General features: G+C 44.3%; 3 protein-coding genes across 6 annotated transcripts; 1 reads left to right on the forward strand and 2 right to left on the reverse strand.

Annotated features, from left to right (window-relative positions):
* On the reverse strand, window positions 1-6,820 carry LOC128418447 (phospholipase A2 inhibitor and Ly6/PLAUR domain-containing protein-like). The gene is made up of 6 exons (XM_053398130.1): window positions 6,658-6,820; window positions 6,227-6,336; window positions 4,250-4,366; window positions 2,458-2,610; window positions 1,601-1,738; window positions 1-353 (listed from the first exon to the last, which is right to left on the reverse strand). Exons 2-6 carry the CDS (start codon window positions 6,273-6,275, stop codon window positions 145-147), a joined length of 666 nt encoding a protein of 221 aa, XP_053254105.1. The 5' UTR covers window positions 6,276-6,336; window positions 6,658-6,820; the 3' UTR covers window positions 1-144.
* A 1,142-nt stretch (window positions 6,821-7,962) lies between these two features.
* On the reverse strand, window positions 7,963-17,868 carry LOC128418445 (phospholipase A2 inhibitor NAI-like). Of its 4 annotated transcripts, none has more exons than XM_053398127.1 (6): window positions 15,905-16,119; window positions 13,670-13,793; window positions 12,452-12,568; window positions 11,053-11,208; window positions 9,767-9,904; window positions 7,963-8,831 (listed from the first exon to the last, which is right to left on the reverse strand). In XM_053398127.1, the coding sequence occupies exons 2-6, from the start codon at window positions 13,716-13,718 to the stop codon at window positions 8,623-8,625; spliced, it is 669 nt and encodes a 222-aa protein (XP_053254102.1). In that variant the 5' UTR covers window positions 13,719-13,793; window positions 15,905-16,119; the 3' UTR covers window positions 7,963-8,622. The 4 variants fall into 4 exon arrangements, with proteins under 4 accessions (XP_053254102.1, XP_053254100.1, XP_053254103.1 ...); XM_053398125.1 differs by having other exon boundaries at window positions 9,767-9,979; XM_053398128.1 differs by lacking the exon at window positions 9,767-9,904.
* LOC128418411 (THO complex subunit 2-like) lies at window positions 17,867-23,206 on the forward strand. Its single transcript, XM_053398054.1, has one exon. It carries the CDS (start codon window positions 17,867-17,869, stop codon window positions 22,808-22,810), a length of 4,944 nt encoding a protein of 1,647 aa, XP_053254029.1. The 3' UTR covers window positions 22,811-23,206.
* The last annotated feature ends 956 nt before the right edge of the window (window positions 23,207-24,162 follow it).

Genomic DNA, 24,162 nt, shown 5'->3' on the forward strand with positions numbered 1-24,162 from the left:
TTGATTTCAACCTGAGGTTTATTTTCACTCAGTGAATCAGAGAAAATCCATCTGGAAGGCCCAATTGAAGTATGAAAAAGTCGCCTATAGATAGGTGGAAGGCTTGATTGAAGGCAGAGCTGATACAACCCCATGCAGGTCCCTTTACACGAGGATCTTCCAGAGCAGGAGGAGCCCAGAGAAGGTTGGTAGGAGAAAGCCAAAGCATCGAGATCCCCGAGAAACCTCTGGAATGCATGTCGCCCTCCTAATCAGATCAGAATTTCCCAAAATGGGACTGCGGCCATTTATTATTGAGGAACAGACAGACTTAGTAGTACAGCCTTTCATGGTTCTGTCCACACTGCTTGTTTCTGGAAATGGAAGAGAAGAGAGGGGATTATGGGAATCATAACGGCTTTCAGCTATTCTCCAAATCGCACGTTTTTCCTGGATAGTGGAGCTCAATGATGGTCCAGTGTAAGGATGAGCAAATCAGTCCATCTCAGTTTCTCATTTTTCCTGTCTTAAATTCAGTTCTCCACATTTGCACATCAGATTGCTATTATCCCCATGAAATATTCCCCATGAAAACTCATGACCATTTCAGTCTTTCCTCCAATATACACTGGGTTATAGGCAACTTTTGCCAAATATACACCTTTCTATATTTTGAAAATTTACCTGATAGAATGCATTTTGTATGTGATTTTTACTAATATGCATATTTCTTCTTGCATAGTTTACACCCGATAAATGCATTTTCATAGACATTCCCGGGTTGGAGAACAGCAAAGCAAAAATTAATATGATGCAAATTTCGGCAGGCAGCTTTCTAACAATATGCAACCAAAGCATTTACGTGAGAAACAGCTGAAAGAAGAAGCCTGTGTGATTTAACTCAGAAGAGGTAGGGGTTTTTTGTTTTTTAAAAAAACACATCTTATGGAAGGGAACAGTGGCAATCTGCTTGTTCCTCTGAACTCAGCATGGCTCAGATTATATGTGATGATATCGTCTTCCAGAGCAACTATACTATTCTGAACTTAAAAATGGAAAGTGTAATGCTGGTGGTCAACAAAAGAGGTTTAAAGACTGTCTCAAGGCAAATCTAAAAAAATGTAGTATAAACACCAGCAATTGGGGAACACTGGCCTGCGAGCGCTCCAGTTGGAGAATAGCCTTTAACAAAGGTGTCATGAGCTTTGAAGACACTCAAACTCAGGATGCAAGAGAGAAACATGCTAAGAGGAAGGCATGCTTGGCAAATCCACACCGTAATCAACTCCCGCCCAGAAACCAACGTCCCCACTGTGGAAGGACGTGTGGATCCAGAATTGGCCTCCACAGTCACTTGCGGATTCATTGTTAAAACCGTGTTTATGGAAGACAATCTTACTCGGCTACGAGTGATTGCCAAAGAAGAAGAAGACATTAAGTTTATGGAAGACAATCTTACTCGGCTTTGAGTGATCGCCAAAGAAGAAGAAGACATTAAGTTTATGGAAGACAATCTTACTCGGCTACAAGGGATTGCCAAAGATGATGATGATACATAACCTAGAAAATTGGCGGGGAGGATATGGGCCTCAAGGGACACAATGTCTGGGGAAGCGCTTACGGGCATGTGAATGCGAAGACACGTCAAAGCAGTACACGTTGTGTCCTGTGCAGTTCACCATCTCTTCTTTGCACGTGTCCGACCACACGTGGCAGGCAGGGCACTGCTTTCCGTTCATTCTGGTTTCAATCGGTGGAACTGAAAACAAGGTGTGGAAACGCTTAAGGGTTTGGAGGAAGCAGCTTGGTCGTTTACAGCTATGGACAGGACCGGCCCAAGACGTTTTGGCACCTTACAGGGAGCCACAAAATGGCGCACCCATCTCCACCAGGGAATATCTAGATCGGGAACAAGGGGGAAAGGAAGATCTACATTGGGTTTTGCTGCCCCTGTGGATCCTGCCGACCGAGGTGGTCACTTCACGTTTCCTCATGGACAGCCCAGCCCTGGTTGTAGAGAGAGGGCATGCTGCCTGACCAAACGCTTTCAGCCTTCAGCCATCTACCATTTCCCAACCTTCCTGCTTACATCCAGTAGGTGGAACTGGCTGTGGCAGCTTCCTCCTCATTCTCAGCATTGCTGCTGAGAAGGCATGAGAAGGAACAGGACCATAACTCTCTGCTTTGCACTCCCTGCAGGTCCCAAGTAGCACCAGCCACTACTAGGCCAAAGCACAGCTAATTATATCTACCTTCAAGGTAGTTGTGAAAAGGGCGAGATATATTCATAGGGAAGGCAGCTAGTAGCTTTGAAGGTTAAAGGCCACTTCCACATTTACAGACCATATGGCAAAAATCAGAGACTCAGGGGCATGTCACATGTGCACACCTGGCTTCAGGGAACAGGTGGAATGAAGGACATGGTGAGGGAAGAAGATTGGGGAGAGGAGCTAGCCCCCAACCCCATTATATACCCACATTTGGATTCAATTTTTTTGCACAAATTTTCGATGCAACAGTACACAACTGTCCTCATGAATCTTCCAGGTCCAAAGTACAATTCAATGGCGGAACTGGTACAGATGTTAGCAGTTACACAGTCTTTGTCTATAGTATGTTCCTTTTTTCCATCTGCAATGGAAGATGGGGGGGGGAGGGAGATGGTTAATTTCATTTTACCACCTTTGCTTCCCACCTTTCCTCCTAGGAATGCATGTCAGCTGACATGGTTCACCCCATTCCATCCTCAGGACTGGTTAGTCTGTGAGATTGGGCCAAGGTCATCCAATCAGCTTCATTGGTCTCCCCAGCCGTAATCCAGCACCTTAAACCAGCATGCCAGACTGGCTTCCATTTTATACAGTCATCAAGATGATGAGCAGGGTTGTGTTTGGAAGGATGATGTAAAGATTAGGAATGGGTGAATATGTCGGTTTTGGCTTTTCTCCCTTTTCCGAATCTTATTCAATTCTCCACATTTCTACATCAGAGACGGATATAGTGTCTTCCAAATGTAGCATGTTGTGTTATATTTTCCCAAAGGAGTGAAAATTGTTCTGGCCAATTCACAATAAAACGCACAATTGATTTTTCAGTATTTTTTTTCTTTAGTTCTTAAGATTTCTAAATCTGAGGCGGGGTGGGGGTAGGGAAGCTGGAATGGTTTCACAACTCCTTCAAATGATTCCCAAAGTTACTTCATTCTGTAAAACAGGGGCAGACCCCAGCACAGTCACCTTGAGATATTGTGGACCACAGTTCCCAGTCATCCCTGCCCATTGGCTATTGCGGCTGGTGCTGATGGGAGATGTTGTCCAAAATATTGGTTTGTTTGTTTGTTTGTTTGTTTGTTTGTTTGTTTGTTTGTTTGTAATCCACACTTTCGATAGACAATGTTAAAAGCAATTCGGCAAAAGCATCCATAAAAACATCATCAAAAATATCAATAAATACTGGTTGATTAAAAAAGAAAGTCTTATTGCAAAGACCTATACTGCCTTCAGTAGACATCACATTGCTCATGGCGCCTGCAAGGCTGTAGGCTGGGTTTGGCAAAGCTAAGAAAAGCATGTGACATTATTGATCCTTCTGAAAAATCTGTGGATAGTATTGTCTATTCCTCCAGCATAGTCCTATGCTATATTGAATCTTGTCTGTTAGTCACTTCAGGATGTGACTGGATTTGAGGAACTGGCTATCTATTGTGCATCTTGGTGCTGAAGCCTAATCCTCCTCGAACCAATGTCCGATCCAATCTGGGTGCTGTAAGGCACCTTCTATTCTTCATTTTCTAAGGTGCCACCTACTCCATTTGTTGCCTGGAATCTGGTAGCAATGGGTTCTTGTGGCACCCAGCAGGGTAGCATCAAACCCACTGAAACCCACTATTAAAGAAGAGCAGCTACACTTAATTGGCCCTTAAATCACCTTAGTCTGTGTCAGACTGAAGGCATGAGTCAATTAGTTTGTTCCCTGGGGTGGTTTGCTAGAGATAATTAACAAGGCGGAGGGCCCATACAATACTAGTAGTAAGTGACTTTGACTGATCCTGTCCTTTGCCCTCTGCCATCACGGCAAAGGCCATAGCTTAGTGTTAGAACACCTGCTATGTATGCAGAACATCCCAGGTTCAGCCCCTGCCATCTCCAGGTAAGACTGGGAGAGGGATTCTCTGTCTGAGGTCATGGGACCAGCCAGCATAGACAGTACTGAGCCAAATGTACCAATGATCTGACTCCACTTCTGCTTCAATAATCTCTCTCCCACTCACCTACAGTATTTTCAGTGTATGCGATCATGCAGGCATTTTTCTCCAGAGGGCAGGTCTTCTTAGGTCCTGTACAGTCGGTGCCATCGCTCGAACAAATCTCACACTCTAAAGAAGCAACTGGAAGAAGGAAAAGGAGGAGGCTGGGAGGCCATTTTTTAAAGGACTCACCCTATTCAGTTGATTGTACTTTATTTCCAACCTCCTTCATTGGAGGTTTTTAAGCAGAGGTTGGCTGGTCATCTGTCATGGGTGCTTTGGTTGAGATCCCTGCATCGCAGGCGGTTGGACTGGATGACCCAACTCTACAATTCTATGATACTACGATTCATGTTGTGTTTTAAATCGCTGTAACCTGCCCTGTGACCTAGGTGTGAAGTAAACCAAATAATAATAATAATTTTGTTCCCATTTTCTGAAACTCCTTAACTATTCATCTTAGGGAACTGTGTTCATTATACTGCATTTTTTCATTGTGCAAATTGTATTATCTGATCCATGTTGTAGATAAAATACATTTTCAAAAAATGAAAACACAATATGAAAATCAGTGAAAACCATTTCTTGTTGTTGTTGGGCATCTACCTGTCTTGAGAGGCAATGGAGTGTACCTTCAGGGGTGAAGTCAAACCAATGGAGAATCACAGCACCTGCTGGGGCTGCCAGAGACTGGTAACTCGTAACTGCTGCCTCTTGCGTTGTTTTTGCTGCATTAGCAGCACTGAAGTAACCTCGCCCTGGCTCAAGCCTGGGCAGCGTGTATGGAGGTCCTGGGCTGCCCAGGCAATAAGATCCCCCTCTCGGCCTCACGGATGTGGTCCAAAGGAAATCAGAGAATACACCTGGCACCAGCTTTGCTGTAGGAGCTGCCAGAAGGAGGCGTACAAAACGCCTTCCAACTGTCTTAGGAACTCCACTTGGAATTTGTTGTAGGGTTTACTCCTTTAACCTTTTCTTCTCCCAAAAATATCCTACAATTTACAACTAAAATAACAAGGTAAAGTGGTGAGTCTACAGTATACCCTCCAACATTTCTCTGATGAAAATAGGGATGTCCCATTCCATAATGATATTTTTACTATTTATATCCCACACACCTTATTGGGTTGCCCCATCACTCTGGGCAGCTTCCAACACATATAAAAACATAATCAAACATTAAACATTTTTAAAAAAACCTTCCCTCTATAGGATTGCCTTCAGACGGCTTGGGCGTTGAATACCCTCCAACATTTCTCCAATGAAAATAGGGACATCCTAAGGAAAAGCGGGACATTCTGGGATCAAATCAGAAACCAGGACAGCTTCTCTAAATCAGGGACTGTCCCTAGAAAATAGGAACACCCGGAGGGTGTGCTACAGCATATGAAAAAATTGTACAATGAAGGTGCACCTTTGCAGGAAGGGAAATGCACACATTTTTCAGAAGACAGTGCACAGCAATAATGTATAGATTAACATGCTATATTCAGGTAGGTAGCCGTGTTGGTCTGACGCAGTCAAAATAAATAAAAAATTGTCTGGTAGCACCTTAGAGACCAACTATGGTAAGTTTGTTCTGGGTATAAGTTTTCGTGTGCATGCATGATATCTGCAAAAGTGTACATGCACATGAAAGCTTATACCCAGAACAAACTTAGTTGGTCTCTAAGGTGCTACTGGACATTTTTATTTTATTTTAACATGCCATGTACAAGCAAGCGAAAATGTGACCTAATAGATTGAAGCTGTTGAAAAATGTGCAATTTGCATCTCTCTTTTGAACAAGACCGTGCTCCTTGGTTTCTTTAGTTTAAAAATTGCTCGCAACAATTGCTTTCCACACAATTTCTTTTTAAAATTCAAATTTAAAGGAATTACAAAAGACCTTGCGGGTGCCTTTCCATCTTATGCCCCTACCAGTCTCGTGAAACTAGCTTGCATCTGACCCCAGCTACCCCAGTGGAATAAATTTCCAGTGAGAGAGCTGTCCTTCCTTACCTGTTGTAAGGAGGGCGAAAAAGAAGAAAAATCCCACGAGATCCTGCATGGTGATGGGAAATCCAGAGAAGCTGTCACCAAGGTGAATCCAATACTCTGGCTCAAAGGGCCTGTAAGGACAGCAAAGGGGGGGAGGGAGTCAGCCAACACCTTAGCAGAGTATCATAGGTTTCTGGCACCTGGGGCAGGGCTAGTGTTGCGCCCCCTGGTGGATTGGGTAGCTGGGGTGAAGATTCCTCCACCAAGGAACCCAGAGGAGCTTGCCTGGCTGCCCAGAGCAGCACAGGAATGGCTCAGAGAGTGCACAGGTAGGCAGGCAGGCAGGCTCCTAGCCACTCTGGGCCAGAGTGGAGAGATGTGATTTTTGCACATACATCCCAGGGCCTGAATCCTTGGGAGGGGCCAACCTGGTCAACTTCTAGGTACATAACCTGTTGCCGAGTGGATGTTGCGTTCAGGTACATGCCATCAGCAGGAGTAACCGAACAGCTGGAGGGATGGATTGATCATAGCTGAATCCCGCTGAACACAATGCACTCCACCTTGAAGCCGATGTTCAGTCTACCTCCACTAACTGCCGTCTAAGCCGCTAAGATTCTGTTTCCCTTAAAGCAACAGTACCTAAGACATCACAACACTTGGGGGCAGGAGAGTGTTCTCCCTCGGAATGGAATCAAGAGGTTCAATGAGGCTGAGGCTACGTTCTATGTGAGGGTATGTTCTATCATATGTGGTGGACTTCTAAAAGTGTAAAAGAGTATTGGGAAATAATTTATAATGAATTGAAAAAAAATGTTTAAAAGTACTTAAAATAAAAGAGAGTCCTTTTTGGGGGGATAATTCAGGTGGAAATTCCCAGGTATCAAAAAAGGCTATTTATGTATGCCACTACTGCACCCAGTGTTTCGTTAGCCCCAAAATGGAAAGCGAGCGAGGTCCCAGCTAAATAAGAATGGCAACTTAAACTAATGGAATACATGCAGCTGGCAGATTTAACTTACAGAATAAGAGAACAAGAAGAATATACATTTAAAGAAGATTGTAAAATGTTTAATGAATATATGGGTGAAAAGTGTGTACATTTGAAAACGTTGGCCGCGTTAAGATAAATTCAACAGTGTAAATAAGTGAATGCAAAGGACCTGAAATAAGTCATCAGGATTGGGGCTAGGGCTTACAGACAATTTTAGCTAATAGAGGATGTCTTCCTAAGATATTATTATTGTCATAGTTATTATTAATAAACTTTTATTATCCGCCCGTCACACTAGGGTCGCTGGGCAGATAAAAGCAATTAAAACAGAACATTAATATTAAAACATAATAGGCATAATATTAAAAATAGGTGTGGGTGGGTGAGTGGGTCTAAGGCAAGGTAAAGAGGTGCATCTTCAGCATTCACCCAAAGCTGTATAAGGAAGGCGCTGGGCACACCACTGTGGAGAGGCCCTTCTCCCTGGCCACAACTCCTGAGCCTGTGAGGGCAGTGGAACAACCAAGAGGGTATTCTCTGTCGATCTTAGCACCAGAGAGGGTTGGTAGAGAAAGTGACGGCCCTTCAGAATTGTGGAGTTGTGGATTTGTTTAAAGTTTTAAACACTAATGTGAGAGCGGTCCAGAAATGAACCGGTAACCAGTGCAGCTGTTTTATAACATGTGAGGGGGTCATATAAATAAATAAATAAATACACACACACACACACACACACACACACACACACAAACACACAAACACACACACTTCATTTGGATTTATTTCTGATAGTACTCACAGCATGCTGGCATTTTTATCAATATATGAATACTAGCAACTCAATTTATATATATAAATTGGTGTGGGTGGGTGTGGGTGGGTGGGTATCCAAAAAATACTGTGTTTAACCATCGAGAGAGCCAAACTGCATTCAGAGAAAGTGGTGAATGAAAAAAGAGGAGCATAAATGAATGCAGAGATGCTAATTTAGAGTCAGTTAAAAAACAAAAACAAAAATAAAGCATGCATTCATGTTTTATTTGCTTTATTCCTGGTTGCTATTTTCACTGAGGAAAACAAGGAAACTGGGCTCATCCACACTTGCCTGGAACACATGGGATGTAGTGGTTTTCTGCTTGCCCCACACTTTCTAGGCATGGGTCTGAGCGATTGCACCTTTGCACTGCCGCTTTCCTTTGGAAAACCAACTCTTTGGCGCTAAATCGGAACAAACAGCAATCCACGGGAAAACCCAATTTCTTCTGATTCATTGCTGAATATTGGGTTTCCCTGGGAGGAAGCGGCAGGGCAAAGAGATGCGTGGAGAGGCCCTCTACCTAGAAGGCTAAGCTTCATTAAGAAAAAGTGTTAAGCAGAGCAGGGAACGAATGCAGAGATGGTGCAAGTTTCTCACAGGTGCCTTTTACCATGGGATCTGCAGGAACAGGAGCCCAGAGAAGATTGGCAGGTAGAGCCCAGAGGATCGAGATCCCCTAGAAGGATCTGGGGTACACCTGGCATTTACGACGATAGTATCTTTTTCTTCCAAAATGGGAGGTATGCCTTTGTTCATTGCAGCACAGGTAGACTTGATAGTGCAGCCCTTCATAATTATGTCTCTGAATTCTCCACCTGGAAACGGAAGATGAGATGGGCTGATTATGTGGGAATGTTCAGGGTGGCAGGAGAGGATATATTGTTTATTAATATCTTTCCTAACTTGCGTGAGCAAGTTCCTTTATGTAGCAGAGTTACATTCCCCCTTTTTATATGCACAGCAGATAGCTGGTTGCAGGCTTGTGTGAGCCTCTCACTATTATACAATACAATCTGTCTCAGACTGAATTGTACGTTCCCTTGAATCCCTCTTAAAAGAATAAAGATGCAACAGTCTTATTCAAAGGCAATAAAAGACGTTTACTCACATCAGATCACAGTTGGATTCCTGAAGGCAGACTAAGTTACAAATATGTACATGTGGATCTATTCCATATGGGGGAATAATCCCAGTGCTTCTGCTAGCTGAAAGCTAGCAGAGCGGTCCTAGCTAGAAGCTGGTCAAATGAAGAAGGAAGTAAAAAAGAGGGAGGTGTGCTTTTCTCGTCCTTTTCTTACCTGGACAGGTTAGGTCATGCCCACCTCTAGTCACATGCAAAAGGAAGGATGCTCCAGCCAGGAGGAACAGGAAGTTTCAACTGGCTGGACCAAACATTCCCTCGCATGTCTTCTCTAGCATTACAAGGAATGTTGTACTTGACTGCCTCTCATGGATCATATCCCACAGATTAGAAAGGAATTGTAGTTGCTGGTAACAGCCCCTCCAAACTAGCCTGTGGTTCTTTGGCTTTGACCCGGGATCTTTGCCATGCAAAGTAAATGTTCATGCACTGAGCCAATATCCTTTCCCCAAGTGTGGGGTGATCACCTCCCTTTTCTGGTAGAAGCATCCCCTTATATTTTCTGAAAGGCAGCAACACCCATTTCTTCCATGCGCCGCATCAATCCCAAACCAGTGCAGCTATAAAATGCATGGGGGTTTGGGACTGAAAAGGAGCACTGCATCTTACCGGTTTTTGAGCGTGAGAGCACATCAAAGCAGAACCTCTCTGGTCCACTACAGTTCACCATATCTGCATTGCATGTGCCAGACCAAGAGTAGCAGGAAGGACACTGCTTTCCATTGGCTTTCGGATTTATTTGTTGCGCTGAAAGCAGGGACGGGGTGGGGGAGTGGAGAAGATTCTCAGTCCGAAGGATTGGAGAAGAAAGCAACAGAGATGCTATAGAAGACAACCAATTTGAACACACCCACCCACCCCAGGACTCAAGTCACTGAGAATAAATCCTACTCAGGTTTATGCTGGTCATCAATTTATGAATCCAGCAACAAGTGCAATGAAATAAATAATAATAGTAATAATAATAATAATACTTAAATTTCTATACCACATTTCCCCCGAGCACAAGGTGGCATGGTTCACCCACTCTTCATTTAAGCCTCACAACAACCCTGTAAAGTAGGCTAGGCTGGGAGATGGTGACTGGCCTAAGGGCACCCAGTGAGCTTCATGGCTGAGCAGGGATTTAACCTTGGTCTCCAAGATCATAGACTCATAGAGTTGGAAGGGACTGTGATGATCATCTAGTCCAACCCCCTGCAATGCAGGAATCTTTTGCCCAACGTGGGGCTTGAACCCACAACCCTGTGATGGCCTGGGACCCGGGCTCAGACTCGGAATCAGAGGTGTCTCAGTCCGCACCAGATCCTTTGCCTCAGGCGGCAGGTGAACCAAGTCTGGGGCCTGATTCTGAAGAGCCCCAGTTTGCACAGGTTCCCCTGCAACAAGCACCAGCTGGGCCAAGTCAGGTGCCTGAGTCTGCCCTGGCTCCAGATGTGGGGATTACCTCGTTGCCTCCAGCTGGGCAATCACTTACAGCTGCTCCATTTGGGTCAGGAGAGGCTGAGGTGGCCTCTGGGCCTAGTAACCCACCGACATCTCTCAAGCTGCAGAGACTAAGGTCTGAGAGGAGAGATCTGAGTACTCACAGGAGGAGTGCTCGCCTTCGGGCGAGACAGGGAGGTGAGTCACCGGGGGATCAAGACCTGGCCCAGCATTCTAACCACTGCGCCACACTGGCTCTCAATGTGATGCGACCTTCGGAATGCAGCGTTGCTGAAAGCGCCAGCCTGCAAGCTATGGCCATCTGTCATGGGTGCTTTAGCTGAGATTCCTGAACTGCAGGGGGTTGGACTAGATGACCCTCAGGACCCTTTCAACTCTATGATTCTATGATCCTACGAAAAGGAAATAGTGGTGGTAGGACAGGGGGAAGAGAAAATATATGCACTTACAGCGTGGAGGGACTATCGATGCACAGTCACTGCCAGTGCAACAGCTCAGACTGGTCCTTATGCTTTTCCCTTTCCCTATAGTCATGTGCTTTGGGGGATAACTGCACTTCTCAGAGGATGCACAGCCTTTCACTACAGTCTGAAGCACCTTGCCATCTGCAGAAGAAGGGAAGAGAAAGAGGTTCATTCAATCACAATGAAATGAAAGCATCCACCTTATTTCACACAATATTAAGAGTGGTTGATGTGAATAGGGGTAAGGAACAAATGGCCTAGGGGCGCGGGTGGCGCTGTGGGTTAAACCACAGAGCCTAGGACTTGCCGATCAGAAAGTCGGCAGTTCGAATCCCCATGACGGGGTGAACTCCCATTGCTCAGTCCCTGCTCCTGCCAACCTAGCAGTTCGGAAGCACGTCAAATTGCAAGTAGATAAATAGGTACTGCTCCGGCGGGAAGGTAAACGCCATTTTCGTGTGCTGCTCTGGTTCGCCAGAAGTGGCTTAGTCATGCTGGCCACATGACTTGGAAGCTGTACGCCGGCTCCCTCGGCCAATAAAGCGAGATGAGTGCCGCAACCCCAGAGTCGGCCACAACTGGACCTAATGGTCAGGGGTCCCTTTACCTTTACCTTACAAATGGCCTTCTCTCCTCTGTTTTTAAAAACTGAGGTTTTTCTCTTCTCCCTCCTCTCCCCCTTGTGAATAAATTATATATTTCTCTTCTTTGCAAGCCTAACCTGCCCTCTCGGACCCCTGGAAGCCGCAAGGCTTCTCCATCTGTTGGCAGAGCTACGGGCCTTGGGACAAAGCAGAGGAATGGGGACTCTAGTGATTCAAGACAGCTTGATAAGGCAGGCAGTAGAGAATGCAACATTTATATGGGATAGTAGAATTAGCTAAAGAATGCAGACCCTCCAAGTGTCCCTATTTCCCAGGGACAGCCCCGGATTTACAGAAGCCGTCCCGGTTTCTGATTTGATCCCGGAATATCCCGCATTTCCTTAGGACGTCCCTGTTTTCATCTGAGAAAAGGTGGAGGGTATGAGAACGCAACTTTGATGAAAAGTTCCCTGCTGTCGTGGCATTGTTTATTGAATATAGAAGCATGCTTCTGTAACCAATGAAAATGTACACGTGTGCAGATGATCCCTCAAGTAACTTGTGCATAATCATAACATGTAGTGTTCACGTGAAACTTTGCAGATAAAAATGAGCTTCTTGCATTTGTTTGGTGTGCAGAATCTTGGAGGTTAACTCTCTGTGCCTCTTTCTTGCTTAAGCTTGAAATAAACCTTTTTCTATCGTTCCACCCTGACAGTGTTTTCCTCTCTTTGTGTGTGTGATCCTTTCCTGGTTTGGTGGGTTTATGTGTGTGTGTGTGTGTGTACCTTTACACTTACCTATAATACTTTCAAGAAACACAACAATGCAAGTATCTTGGCCCTCAACGCAGGTCTTCATCCTGCCCATGCAGCTGGTGCCAACATCAGTACAAGTTTCACACTCCAAAGAATTACCTGGAAGAAGGAAGAAAAGTGATCCTTTTGTAGGGGTATAAAATAGAGCCAACCCTCTTGACTCCTTTAAGCATTGCATAGTCGCTTGCCATCCCAGTCTCCAAACCCTGTGAGATTCCAGAGGTTCCTGGCTCTTCCCCAAGGTTCGTGTTTCCTTTGGGATGAGGGACAGCAGAGATTGTGCTGCCTTTATGATGCAGTGGTACCTTGGTTGTCAAACGGCTTGGCTCCCAAACAAATCGGTTCCCGAACAAATTGACTCCTGAACACCACAAACTTGGAAGTGTTCCAGTTTGCGAACATTTTTGGGAAACCGAACGTTCAACGCGGCTTCTGCAGCTTCAAATTGAGTGCAGGAAGTTCCTGCAGCCCATCGGAAGCCACGCCTTGGTTTTCGAACAGTTCCAGGAGTCTAACGGACTCCAAGAATAGATTAAGTTCGAGAACCAAGGTACCACTGTATATGGTTTATTTACACATATATACAACCAGAGACTGCAATGGAGGGGTTCACAGCATTAGCACCCCAAAAGGGTCTAGCTGCAGCCTTGGATTCAAGCAGTCTTGCTGGCTTCCAGCCGCTAGCACACATAACTCAACTCTCAAGTCTGGCCTTTGTCTTTCTAACTCCCAGTGAGTTGAGGGAGAGGGAGCCACCTATTTTTTTATCTGGCACAGAGCCACTTCTTTTGTTACCTTAATGACCCATACTTAGAGGGCCTCACCAGAAAGCTAGCTCAATGATTCCAAGAATAGAATCTGTGCTGGAGCCAAGAATTAGAAGGGGGCTCAGCAGGCCAGACCTTTGGCCTCCCTAGCTCAGTATTGTTTACACTGACTGACAGCAGCCATCCCGGGATGAGTTCCCTCCCAGCTCTACTTGGGGATGCCAGGGACTGACTCTGAGACATTCTGCATGCAAAGCAGGTGTTCTGCCACCAAGCCGTGACCCTTCTTTCAAGATTTTTTGGAAACACAGACTCTAAAGAGCCTCTACTCAGGAGATTTTAAATTCTTTCCTTCCAACTCTGCGACAACAAACACTCAGCATATTATCCGTCTTGCATGCCCATCTCCAACTTGCTCCCAGCTGCTTCTTACCCTTTGTCAGAAGTACGAAGAATAGGAAAGATCTCAGGAGAGTCTGCATCCTGGTGGGACTGCCACAGGGGACAAGCAATGGAGAAGCTCTCTATGATGAAACAAATTTTCTGGCACCAAGAGCCTGCAAAGGGAAATGTCTGCAGGTCAAATGGCAACTTCCCGCAGTGTGCATGTCAACATTTGATGAGGCGTAAACAGAGACTTGCTCGTAATCTTCAGAAGCAGAGGGATGATACAATTCTCCTCCCTTGGCAGAATGTTTACCACGTGTGTGTGTGTGTGTGTGTGTGTGTAAGATGTGGAAACACCTAACCCTTATCCCATTCAATAACTTGGACCTCAAATACCTGAATGAGCACTTCCCTTCCTATAATCCAGCCTGAGGAATAAGATCAGTGAAAGATCCACTTTCTTACACGTTTGGAGGGCAACAACTCAGTTGAGGGTCTTCCCAGTGATGGCTCCATGAATGTCAGACTCCCTTCCCACATGCTATAACCTATCCACAGATGTTTTTGTGTAGTGTGAGTAATAAATACGAATAATGCAATGATAATGATGTATTTATATTATATTAATTATATTATATTATATTATATTATATTATATTATATTATATTATATTATTATAAATAAATTAGAACATTTGACAAGAGGGTGACAGCAGAGATGTTCCATGGGGAAGAAATATCCTTTTATATTTCCATATGAATTCCTGGGATGGCAGATCATCACAACCTGCTGCACTCAGGGGCACTTTGAACATGAGCAGCAACAGCTATAGAATCAAGAGCTGGCTTTTCTAACTGATTTAAGGATCATTTTCAATGTGACCCATATCAAGTGTACATTCAGAAGTCCAGTTCAACCCCATTAACATATGAGTTGCTGTTGGGTTTTTTAAAATATATATATGAAAATTTGCAATTAAATGTGTATTTTATCTCAATATTTGCAATTCTGAACCTAGCATATCAGGAAATATGCATTTTGGTACATTTTATGAGCTGAAAACTACCACAAAACTCATAAGAAATGCAAAATCTGAAGTATACATTCTGACTGAGGTATTAATGAGAGAGGTGTGAATTAAGTTTGCTTTTTAAAAAAGCCAAGTTCTCCATCACTAGTTCTTAAAAAACAAAACAGGGACGTTTCCATACCCGCCAACATTTCTCCAATGAAAATAGGGACATCCCATTCCATGATAATTTTAATATGTATATCTCACACATATTACTGGGTTGCCCAACCACTCTGAGAAGCTTCCAACATATATAAAAGCATAATAAAACATTAAACATTTAAAAACTTTCCCTATACAGGTTTGCCATCAGACAGTGGGGAGGCAGGGCGTGTTGGATAACTCAATAACCGCCAACATTTCACCAGTGAAAATAAAGGTAAAGGTAAAGGGACCCCTGACCATTAGGTCCAGTCACGGCCGACTCTGGGGTTGCGGCGCTCATCTCGCTTTATTGGCCGAGGGAGCCGGCGTACAGCTTCTGGGTCATGTGGCCAGCATGACTAAGCCATTTCTGGCGAACCAGAGCAGCACACAGAAACGCTGTTTACCTTCCCGCCAGTGCGGTACCTATTTATCTACTTGCACTTTGACGTGCTTTCAAAATGCTAGGTTGGCAGGAGAAGGGACCGAGCAACGGGAGCTCACCCCGTTGCAGGGATTTAACAGCCGACCTTCTGATCGAAAAGTCCTAGGGTCTGTGGTTTATCCCACAGCACCACCTGGGACACCCTAAAGAAAAGTGGGACATTCCAGGATGGAATCAGAAACTGGGGCGGCTTCTCTAAATTCGGGATGTCCCTGGAAAATAGGGACACTTGGAGGGTATGGACAATTCAAGACAGTCCTTGGACTACCCTTATAGCAAATGTACATTATGCGATGTATTTTCAAGCAAATCTAGGTCGGGCTGATTGTTGTTTTAATTGCAGACACAAATGCAAGCTTAGGGGGGAAATACAGAGATGTGCAAGACGAGATGGACTGGAGATAGGAATTTATCTATCTTTGCCCCAAGAATAGGAATGAGTTAAAGCAGTCTCCTACAGCAAGGTAGGGGGACTTCTGGCCCATGGGTCTAATGAAGTCTCCCCATTAGACTTTGCGAGGCTCTTTTTAAAACATCTGCACTGCTTGGCAGTCTGTTTCTGGGCCCATTTCAAGGTGCTCATGGGCTTAAAGTCCTAATCAGCTCAGGCCCCAAATACCTGAAAAGCTTCCTCCTTCCCTATTGACGCCCTTGGCAAGGGCGAACAAGCCCTACTGCTTGTCCCACCACCCTCAAAATCACAGTGGCAGCGGTGGCCGCACAGGAGAGGGCCTTCTTTTCACAAACTGCTTTGAGATCTTTTACAACCAAGCAGTATATGCCTTTATGAAATTAATAAGAAGAACGAACGAACGAATTCTCTGTGGCAGGCAGCCCCTGCCCCACATTTAGAGATCTAGAATACCAGTTTAAACAGTTATGACTTCTTCCCCCAAAGGATTCTGGGAGATGGGCCTGAACTTCATAGGCACTGTCCTGACCAGGGCCAGCCCAAGGCATTTTGTGCTTAAGGCGAACTACAAAAATGCCGCCGTACGCCCTGCGGAAAAGGAGGAGCTAGTCAAAGTCAGAAACAAGAGGGGAGCAAAATCTGCTTCAGGATCTGCTGCCCCCGTTAATCCTGCCACCGGAGGCTGATGCCACACATTGCCTCATGGGTGGGCCGGCCCTGGTACAGGCCCATAAAAGGCATCCTTGAAGCCCCACCAACCAGGGCCCTAAATGGCCTCAGTCCAGTATACCTGAAGGAGTGTCTCCACCCACATCGTTCGGCCCGGATACTGAGGTCCACCGCCGAGGGCCTTCTGGCGGTTCCCTCACTGCGAGATGCCAAGTTACAGGGAACCAGGCAGAGGGCCTTCTCGGTCCTGGCACCTGCCCTGTGGAACACCCTTCCACCAGATGTCAAAGAGAAGAACAACTACCAGACTTTTAGAAGAATCTGAAGGCAGCCCTCTGTTTATGGAAGCTTTGAATGTTTAACAGCTTTTAATGTTTAACAGACCACTGTATTTTAATACTTTGTTGAAAGAAGCCGCCCAGAGTGGCTTGGGAAACCCAGCCAGATGGGCGGGGTATAAATAATAAATTATGTATTATTATAATATAAAAAACATTTTAAACTAAGCTGGTGCCAAAACAGTGCCGTGGAGATGCCTGCCTGGTGTCAACCACATTAAAACAGCAATGCACACAAGTGCAAAAAAATTCAGAGAAATCAGCTGCAACCTTCCAACGGCTTGACCTCACCCACAAAGGTGCTCTCCATCGCCTCCGGAGACAGACAAAGGCCAACAATACAATACTGGCATCAGATATTGATATGTCATTGAAATAAACAGTGTAGCTTTTTCTTTGCAGGATGGAAAAACGGCAGTTTCAAGATAGCCTATTTAAAAAAAGATACCAGTTTCTGCAAGGTTTGGAACTGCCAGCATCAAGCCCTTTTTAACAGCCCACAACCTTTTTGGGCTTTCCTGGTTGTCGGTCCTCAGGGCACGGAAGTGAGACTCTGGAAACCTCGCCAGTAATGCTGGCTTAATCACTCTGGAAACTCCATCACACCAAGCATCAGACCATTGCTCCATCGAGCTGAGTATTGTCAGCACTGACCGGCAGCGGCCCTCCAGCTTTTCAGAAAAGAAGACATTCCCAGGACGCCGGGGATTAAATCTGATACGGTTTGCGTGCAATGCGTGTGCTTCGCCGCTAAGCTGCAGCCTTTCCCCCCTTTTGCAGATGGTTGAAAGCAGAAATACGGGAGAGGAGGAAGAAGAAACCAGAATCACGAAAGCAGCAGCAGCTGCAGGACTGCTTTCAGCAAGGAGGAAGGCTAAAGCCAGCTGCAGGTGCGCGCGTGTGTTTTGGGGGCTTCTAAGTGGGGACCCCGCAAACTTTGGCACGCACTCTTTCTCCCTTTCACTATGTCCCCCTCCCCTGCCCCGCTACAAACTCAAGGCGGGTGGGTGGCTGTTGCCACAGCTTAAAGGGATTGGAAGGTGTTTTGAGCTCGCCTTCAGTTCCCTGCAAAGCGGCTGGAGTCTTCCTCGAGAGTAAGCATCCGCTTTGGTGCCGTTCCTCCCGGGGGAGCCCCGCGCTGCCCCTGCTTCTAGTCCGCGCCATGTCGCAGAGGGAGCCCAGGTTCTCCCGCCTTCGAAAGCCGCCTCTCCCTCCTCCCCGTCCTCGTCCTCCTTCGCCGCCCACTTTCCCGTCATGCTCGTCCCCTCTGACCTCCGGCTTTCGGCGCCACACCACGAAAATGGCGGCGGGAGCAGCGGCCTCGGCGGTGCCGTCCAGGGCGGCGGCTCTCCCTGCCGAATGGATCAAGAACTGGGACAGATCGGGCAAGACCGAATTCTTGCAGCATTGTCGTAATCTGTCTGAAAATGTCACTTTCAGAGGTATCCAGCAGGCTTTATATGAGCTTGCATCCCATGTTGTCAAGGGAAACCTAAAGCATGACCAAGCATCCAGTGTTTTGAAGGATGTAATAGAATTGCGGGAAGACATGCCCTCCATCCTGGCAGATGTCTTTTGCATTTTGGATATTGAAACTAGTTGCTTAGAAGAAAAAAGCAAGAGGGATCAGTTCATGCAGTTGGTGTCAGCATGTTTGTACTTGGTTTCAGATACTATACTAAAAGAACGTCTGGACCCAGAAACATTAGAATCATTAGGGCTGATCAAGCAGTCTCAGCAGTTTAATCAGAAATCTGTGAAAATCAAGACAAAACTTTTCTATAAGCAACAGAAATTCAATTTATTAAGAGAAGAGAATGAAGGTTATGCAAAACTGATTGCTGAACTGGGCCAAGATTTATCTGGCAATATCACTAGTGAGCTGATCTTAGAAAATATCAAATCTTTAATAGGGTGTTTCAACCTTGATCCCAATAGAGTGTTGGATATTATTTTAGAAGTCTATGAATGCAGGCCAGAGTATGATGAATTCTTTGTACCTTTGATAGAATCTTACATGTACATGTGTGAACCTCAAACACTCTGCCATATCCTTGGATTCAGATTCAAGTGTTATCAGGAGCCAAATGGAGAGACACCTGTTTCTTTGTATAGAGTTGCTGCAGTACTTTTGCAAAGCAATCTGATAGATTTGGAAGACCTTTATGTACATCTCCTTCCAGCAGACAACACTATTATTGAAGAACATAAACGAGAAATTGGAGAAGCCAAACTAATTGTGAGGAAGCTTACAGTGGTTGTATTATCTTCTGAAAAGACTGAAGAGAAAGATAAGGAAAAGGAAGAGGAGAAAACAGAAAAACCACCTGATAACCAGAAACTGGGCTTATTAGAAGCAATGTTAAAAATTGGTGACTGGCAACATGCACAAAACATTATGGACCAGATGCCTCCATTTTATGCAACTTCACACAAACCTATTGCTGTTGCTCTTTGTCAGCTTCTTCATGTGATGATTGAACCTCTCTACCGAAGAGTTGGAGTACCCAAAGGTGCCAAAGGGACACCAATTTTTCCTTTGCAAAACAAGAGAGCACCCAAGCAAGTAGAAAGTTTTGAAGATTTAAGCAAGGAAGTGATCAACATGCTTTGTTACCTTGGCCCCCATCTCTCTCATGACCCCATATTGTTTGCAAAAGTAGTGCGTCTTGGAAAAGCATTTATGAAAGAGCACCAAGCAGATGCAGGCAAGCAAAAGGATAAAGAGAAAATGGACTTATTATTCAGCTGTTTGCTGAGTATTACCGACCAGGTTTTGCTTCCTTCTCTTTCTTTGATGGATTGTAACGCATGCATCTCTGAGGAACTCTGGGGGATGTTTAAAACATTTCCATACCAGTATCGGTATCGCCTCTATGGACAGTGGAAGAATGAAACATACAATAGTCACCCACTACTGGTGAGAGTTAAAGCTCAGACAATTGACCGAGCCAAACACATTATGAAGCGTTTAACCAAGGAAAACGTAAAGCCATCTGGAAGACAAATAGGAAAACTGAGCCACAGCAACCCAACCATTTTATTTGATTATATTTTGTCTCAGATACAGAAGTATGATAATTTAATCACCCCAGTTGTTGACTCATTGAAATACCTCACTTCATTGAACTATGATGTCTTGGCATATTGCATAATTGAAGCACTGGCTAATCCTGAGAAGGAGAGGATGAAACACGATGACACCACAATCTCCAGTTGGCTTCAAAGTTTAGCTAGCTTCTCTGGTGCTGTTTTTCGAAAATACCCTATAGAACTAGCTGGTCTACTTCAGTATGTGGCAAACCAGCTAAAGGCTGGGAAAAGCTTTGACCTGCTTATTTTGAAAGAGGTGGTACAAAAAATGGCTGGAATAGAAATCACTGAAGAGATGACAATGGACCAGCTAGAGGCCATGACTGGGGGAGAGCAGCTGAAAGCAGAGGGTGGATATTTTGGGCAGATCAGAAACACTAAGAAATCTTCTCAGAGATTAAAAGATGCACTTTTGGACCACGATCTTGCCCTTCCACTGTGCCTTCTCATGGCTCAACAGAGAAATGGAGTGATATTTCAAGAAGGAGGGGAGAAACATTTGAAGCTGGTGGGAAAGCTCTATGATCAGTGCCATGATACTCTGGTACAATTCGGTGGATTTTTGGCATCCAATTTAAGCACAGATGATTATATTAAGCGAGTGCCTTCTGTTGATGTTCTCTGTAATGAGTTCCACACCCCTCACGATGCTGCATTTTTCCTTTCACGGCCTATGTATGCACATCACATTTCATCAAAATATGACGAATTGAAAAAGGCTGAGAAAGGGAACAAACAGCAGCAGAAAGTTCACAAATACATTACAGCGTGTGAGCTTGTGATGGCCCCTGTTCATGACTCGGTGATCTCCTTGCACATCCCAAAGGTCTGGGATGATATCAGTCCACAGTTCTATGCTACGTTCTGGTCACTGACAATGTATGACCTTGCTGTGCCACATAGCAGCTACGAACGGGAAGTCAACAAACTCAAAGTCCAGATGAAAGCTATTGATGACAACCCGGAAATGCCGCTGAACAAAAAGAAAAAAGAAAAAGAACGCTGTACAGTTCTTCAGGACAAGCTTTTTGAAGAGGAAAAGAAACAGTTAGAGCACGTGCAAAGAGTGCTGCAGAGACTGAAGCTGGAAAAGGATAATTGGCTTCTTGCAAAGTCCACCAAAAATGAGACTATAACAAAATTTCTGCAGTTGTGTATATTTCCTCGGTGTATCTTTTCTGCCATTGATGCTGTTTACTGCGCTCGCTTTGTGGAACTGGTGCATCAACAGAAAACACCAAACTTTTCAACACTTCTTTGTTATGACAGAGTATTCTCTGATATAATCTATACTGTAGCCAGCTGTACTGAAAATGAAGCTAGTCGATATGGCAGGTTTCTCTGCTGCATGCTTGCTACTGTAACTCGGTGGCATAGTGATAGAACCATATATGAAAAGGTGTGTGGCAACTATCCCGGCTTTCTCACCATATTACGGGCAACTGGTTTTGATGGTGGGAACAAAGCTGACCAGTTAGATTATGAAAATTTTCGGCATGTGGTACACAAGTGGCATTATAAGTTAACCAAGGCATCTGTACACTGCCTGGAAACCGGTGAATATGCACACATCAGAAATATCCTGATAGTGCTGATCAAAATCCTGCCATGGTACCCCAAAGTTTTGAACTTGGGCCAGGCTTTGGAGAGAAGAGTCCATAAGATCTGCCAAGAGGAGAAAGAGAAGAGACCTGATCTATATGCATTAGCGATGGGCTATTCTGGACAGTTGAAAAGTAGAAAACATTGCATGATCCCTGAAAATGATTTCCACCACAAGGACCCACCCACCAAGAATGCAGTACCTACAATGGTGCAAAATGGGCCCGGAGGAGCTGGGCTTACTTCTTCACTCACAGTAAATGCAGCTAAACTGGAAGAAAGCACAGCTGAGGAGACTGAGAAATTATTAAAGGAGAAATCTCAGGGTGCTGTTAAAGTGATTAATAAAGCTGCCAGTGCAACACCAAAGCTGACCACAAGCAATGGTAGCAATGCTTTCAACAGCAAAGTTATAAAAGAAGAGAAAGAGAAATGCGGGAAGGAAAAAGAGAAGGAGAAAAAAGAGAAAACTCCAGCTGCCACTCCTGAGGCCAAAACACTTGGGAAGGATGGGAAAGATAAACCAAAGGAAGAAAGGGTGAGCAAAGGAGACAAAGCAAGAGATAGCAAGGAAAAGACACCTAAGTCTGATAAAGAGAAGGAAAAGAACAAGAGAGAAGAAAAGTCGTCAAAGGATGAAAAATCCAAGATCATTGAGACCAATGCTGAGTCAAAGTCAGCTGCTGAAAAGGAGAAAGAAAAGGAGCCGTCCAGAGAGAGAGAAGTAACCAAGGATGTGAAATCCAAGGAAAACATTAGAGGAGGAAGAGAGAAGGCTCCAGTAGTTGGGTCCTTGAAGTCACCTGTTCCCCGATCAGAAGCATCGGAGTGTGAAAGGGAGCAAAAACGTCGCAAAGTTGATACCCATTCTATTCCATCACATTCCTCAACGGTAAAGGACAACCTCAGCGAACTCAAGGACTCTTCAGCAAAGCACTGCGTTAACCACTCAACTCCAACACTGCCCATGAGTAAGGAGAGAGAAGTGGACAAGAAAGATTTGGACAAGTCAAGGGAAAGCTCCAGAGAGAGAGAGAAGAAAGATGAAAAGGAAAGGAAAGATCGAAAAAGGGATCATTCAAATAGTGATCGGGAAGTGCCTCAGGATTCAACCAAACGTCGCAAAGAGGAAAATGGAACAACTGGTTCTTCTAAACATAGTAAGAGTGAAAATCCCTCTGATTCTCCTCACTCCAATGAGAAGGAAAAGGACAAAAGCAAATCAAAATCTTCAGGCAAAGAGAAAGGAGACTCAGTAAAAGTTGAAAAGATGGAGAAAAGCTCTGGTAGCAAAAAGGAGCCCAGACATGATAAGGAGAAAACAGAGAAAAAAGAGAAACGGGACAGTACTGGAGGAAAAGAAGAAAAGAAACACTTATCAGAGTTGCTGCCAAGTATTCTCCTAAAATGAGAAGATACTGAGGTGTGACCATATATGTATTTTCCGGAATATACATTGCACAGAAGATTGTGAATAAAGAGGACCCACCTGCATCTCCTTAAATTATTCAGTTCTCTGCTTTATTTCCCCCTCATTGCTGAAGATTTGATTGTTGAGTTGTACATTACTGTACTTTTGTTGGTTAGCTTCTTATTATTTTCAGTACCTGGCTGAAAGTGCTACATGTTCCATATTTTAGCACAATGTTCTGCAAATTGTTGCCATTGTGCAAATGAAGTTTATACGTGGACAGAGTTCCACATTAGGTTACCCTAAATACTGCCTGATTTCAGCAATCCTTTTCAGATGGAATTGAAACATTTGCTGTGTTTGAAAACACAACAAATAAACAGTTGGTGAACCTTTGGAATTTACCCCATTTAAAATACAGTTTTTATTTATAGTTTCTAATATCAATAACTAAAACCAAGTGGGAGCATTGCTTTGGTGCCGTGCTTAAGAATGATTTGTATATTATGTGCACAGCATTTCACCAGTTAAAATAGAATCAAGAGCTGGCTTTTCTAACTGACTTAAGGGTCATTTTCAATGTGACCCATATCAAGTGTGCATTCAGAAGTCCATTTTCAACCCTATTAATATATGAGTTGCTGTTGGGTTGTTTTTTTTTAAAGAATTCGCAATTAAATGTTTATTTTATCTCAATGTTTGCAATTCTTAACCTATCATATCAGGAAATATGCATTTTGGTGAATTTTTCGAGCTGCAAACTATCGCAAAACTCATTAGAACTGCAAAAACTGAAGTATATATTCTGACTGAGGTATTAGTGAGAGAGGTGTGAATTAAGTTTGTTTGCTTTAAAAAAAAGCAAAGTTCTCCATCACTAGTTCTTAAAAAAACAAAACAGGGATGTTTCCATACCCTCCAACATTTCACCAGTGAAAATAGGGACATCCTAAAGAAAAGTGGGGCATTCTGGGATCAAAACAGAAACCGGGGCAGCTTCTCTAAATCTGGGACATCCCTGGAAAATAGGGACACTTGGAGGGTCTGGACAATTCAAGACAGTCCTTGGACTACCCTCATAGTAAATGTACATTACGCTCTGTGTTTTCAAGCACATCTAGGTCTGGCTGGTTGTTATTTTAATTGCAGGCAGAAATGCAAGCTTAGGAGGGAAATACAGAAATGTGCAAGATGAGATGGACTGGAGATAGGAATTTATCTTTCTTTGCCCCAAGAATAGGAATGAGTTAAAGCTGTCTCCTACAGAAAGGTAGGCGGACTTCTGGCCCATGGGTCTAATGAAGTCTCCCCATTAGACTTTGCGAGGCTCTTTTTAAAACATCTGCACTGCT

The sequence above is a fragment of the Podarcis raffonei genome, chromosome 8 (genome assembly GCF_027172205.1).
Source record: "Podarcis raffonei isolate rPodRaf1 chromosome 8, rPodRaf1.pri, whole genome shotgun sequence".
In the NCBI taxonomy this organism is placed as follows: Eukaryota; Metazoa; Chordata; class Lepidosauria; order Squamata; family Lacertidae; genus Podarcis; species Podarcis raffonei.

Bases quoted from the DNA above. Each gene is read 5' to 3' on its own strand.
- LOC128418445 (XM_053398125.1), bottom strand. From the start codon at position 13,718: ATGCAGACTCTCCTGAGATCTTTCCTATTCTTCGTACTTCTGACAAAG. The intron at 12,569-13,669 runs GTAAGAAGCAGC...TCCTTCTTCCAG, and splicing joins CTTCGTACTTCTGACAAAGG to GTAATTCTTTGGAGTGTGAA. The intron at 8,832-9,766 runs GTAAGATGCAGT...TTCCGTTTCCAG, and splicing joins GCTCTCACGCTCAAAAACCG to GTGGAGAATTCAGAGACATA.
- LOC128418447 (XM_053398130.1), bottom strand. From the start codon at position 6,275: ATGCAGGATCTCGTGGGATTTTTCTTCTTTTTCGCCCTCCTTACAACA. The intron at 4,367-6,226 runs GTAAGGAAGGAC...TCCTTCTTCCAG, and splicing joins TTTCGCCCTCCTTACAACAG to TTGCTTCTTTAGAGTGTGAG. The intron at 2,611-4,249 runs GTGAGTGGGAGA...CTTCCATTGCAG, and splicing joins ATACACTGAAAATACTGTAG to ATGGAAAAAAGGAACATACT.
- LOC128418411 (XM_053398054.1), top strand. From the start codon at position 17,867: ATGTCGCAGAGGGAGCCCAGGTTCTCCCGCCTTCGAAAGCCGCCTCTC.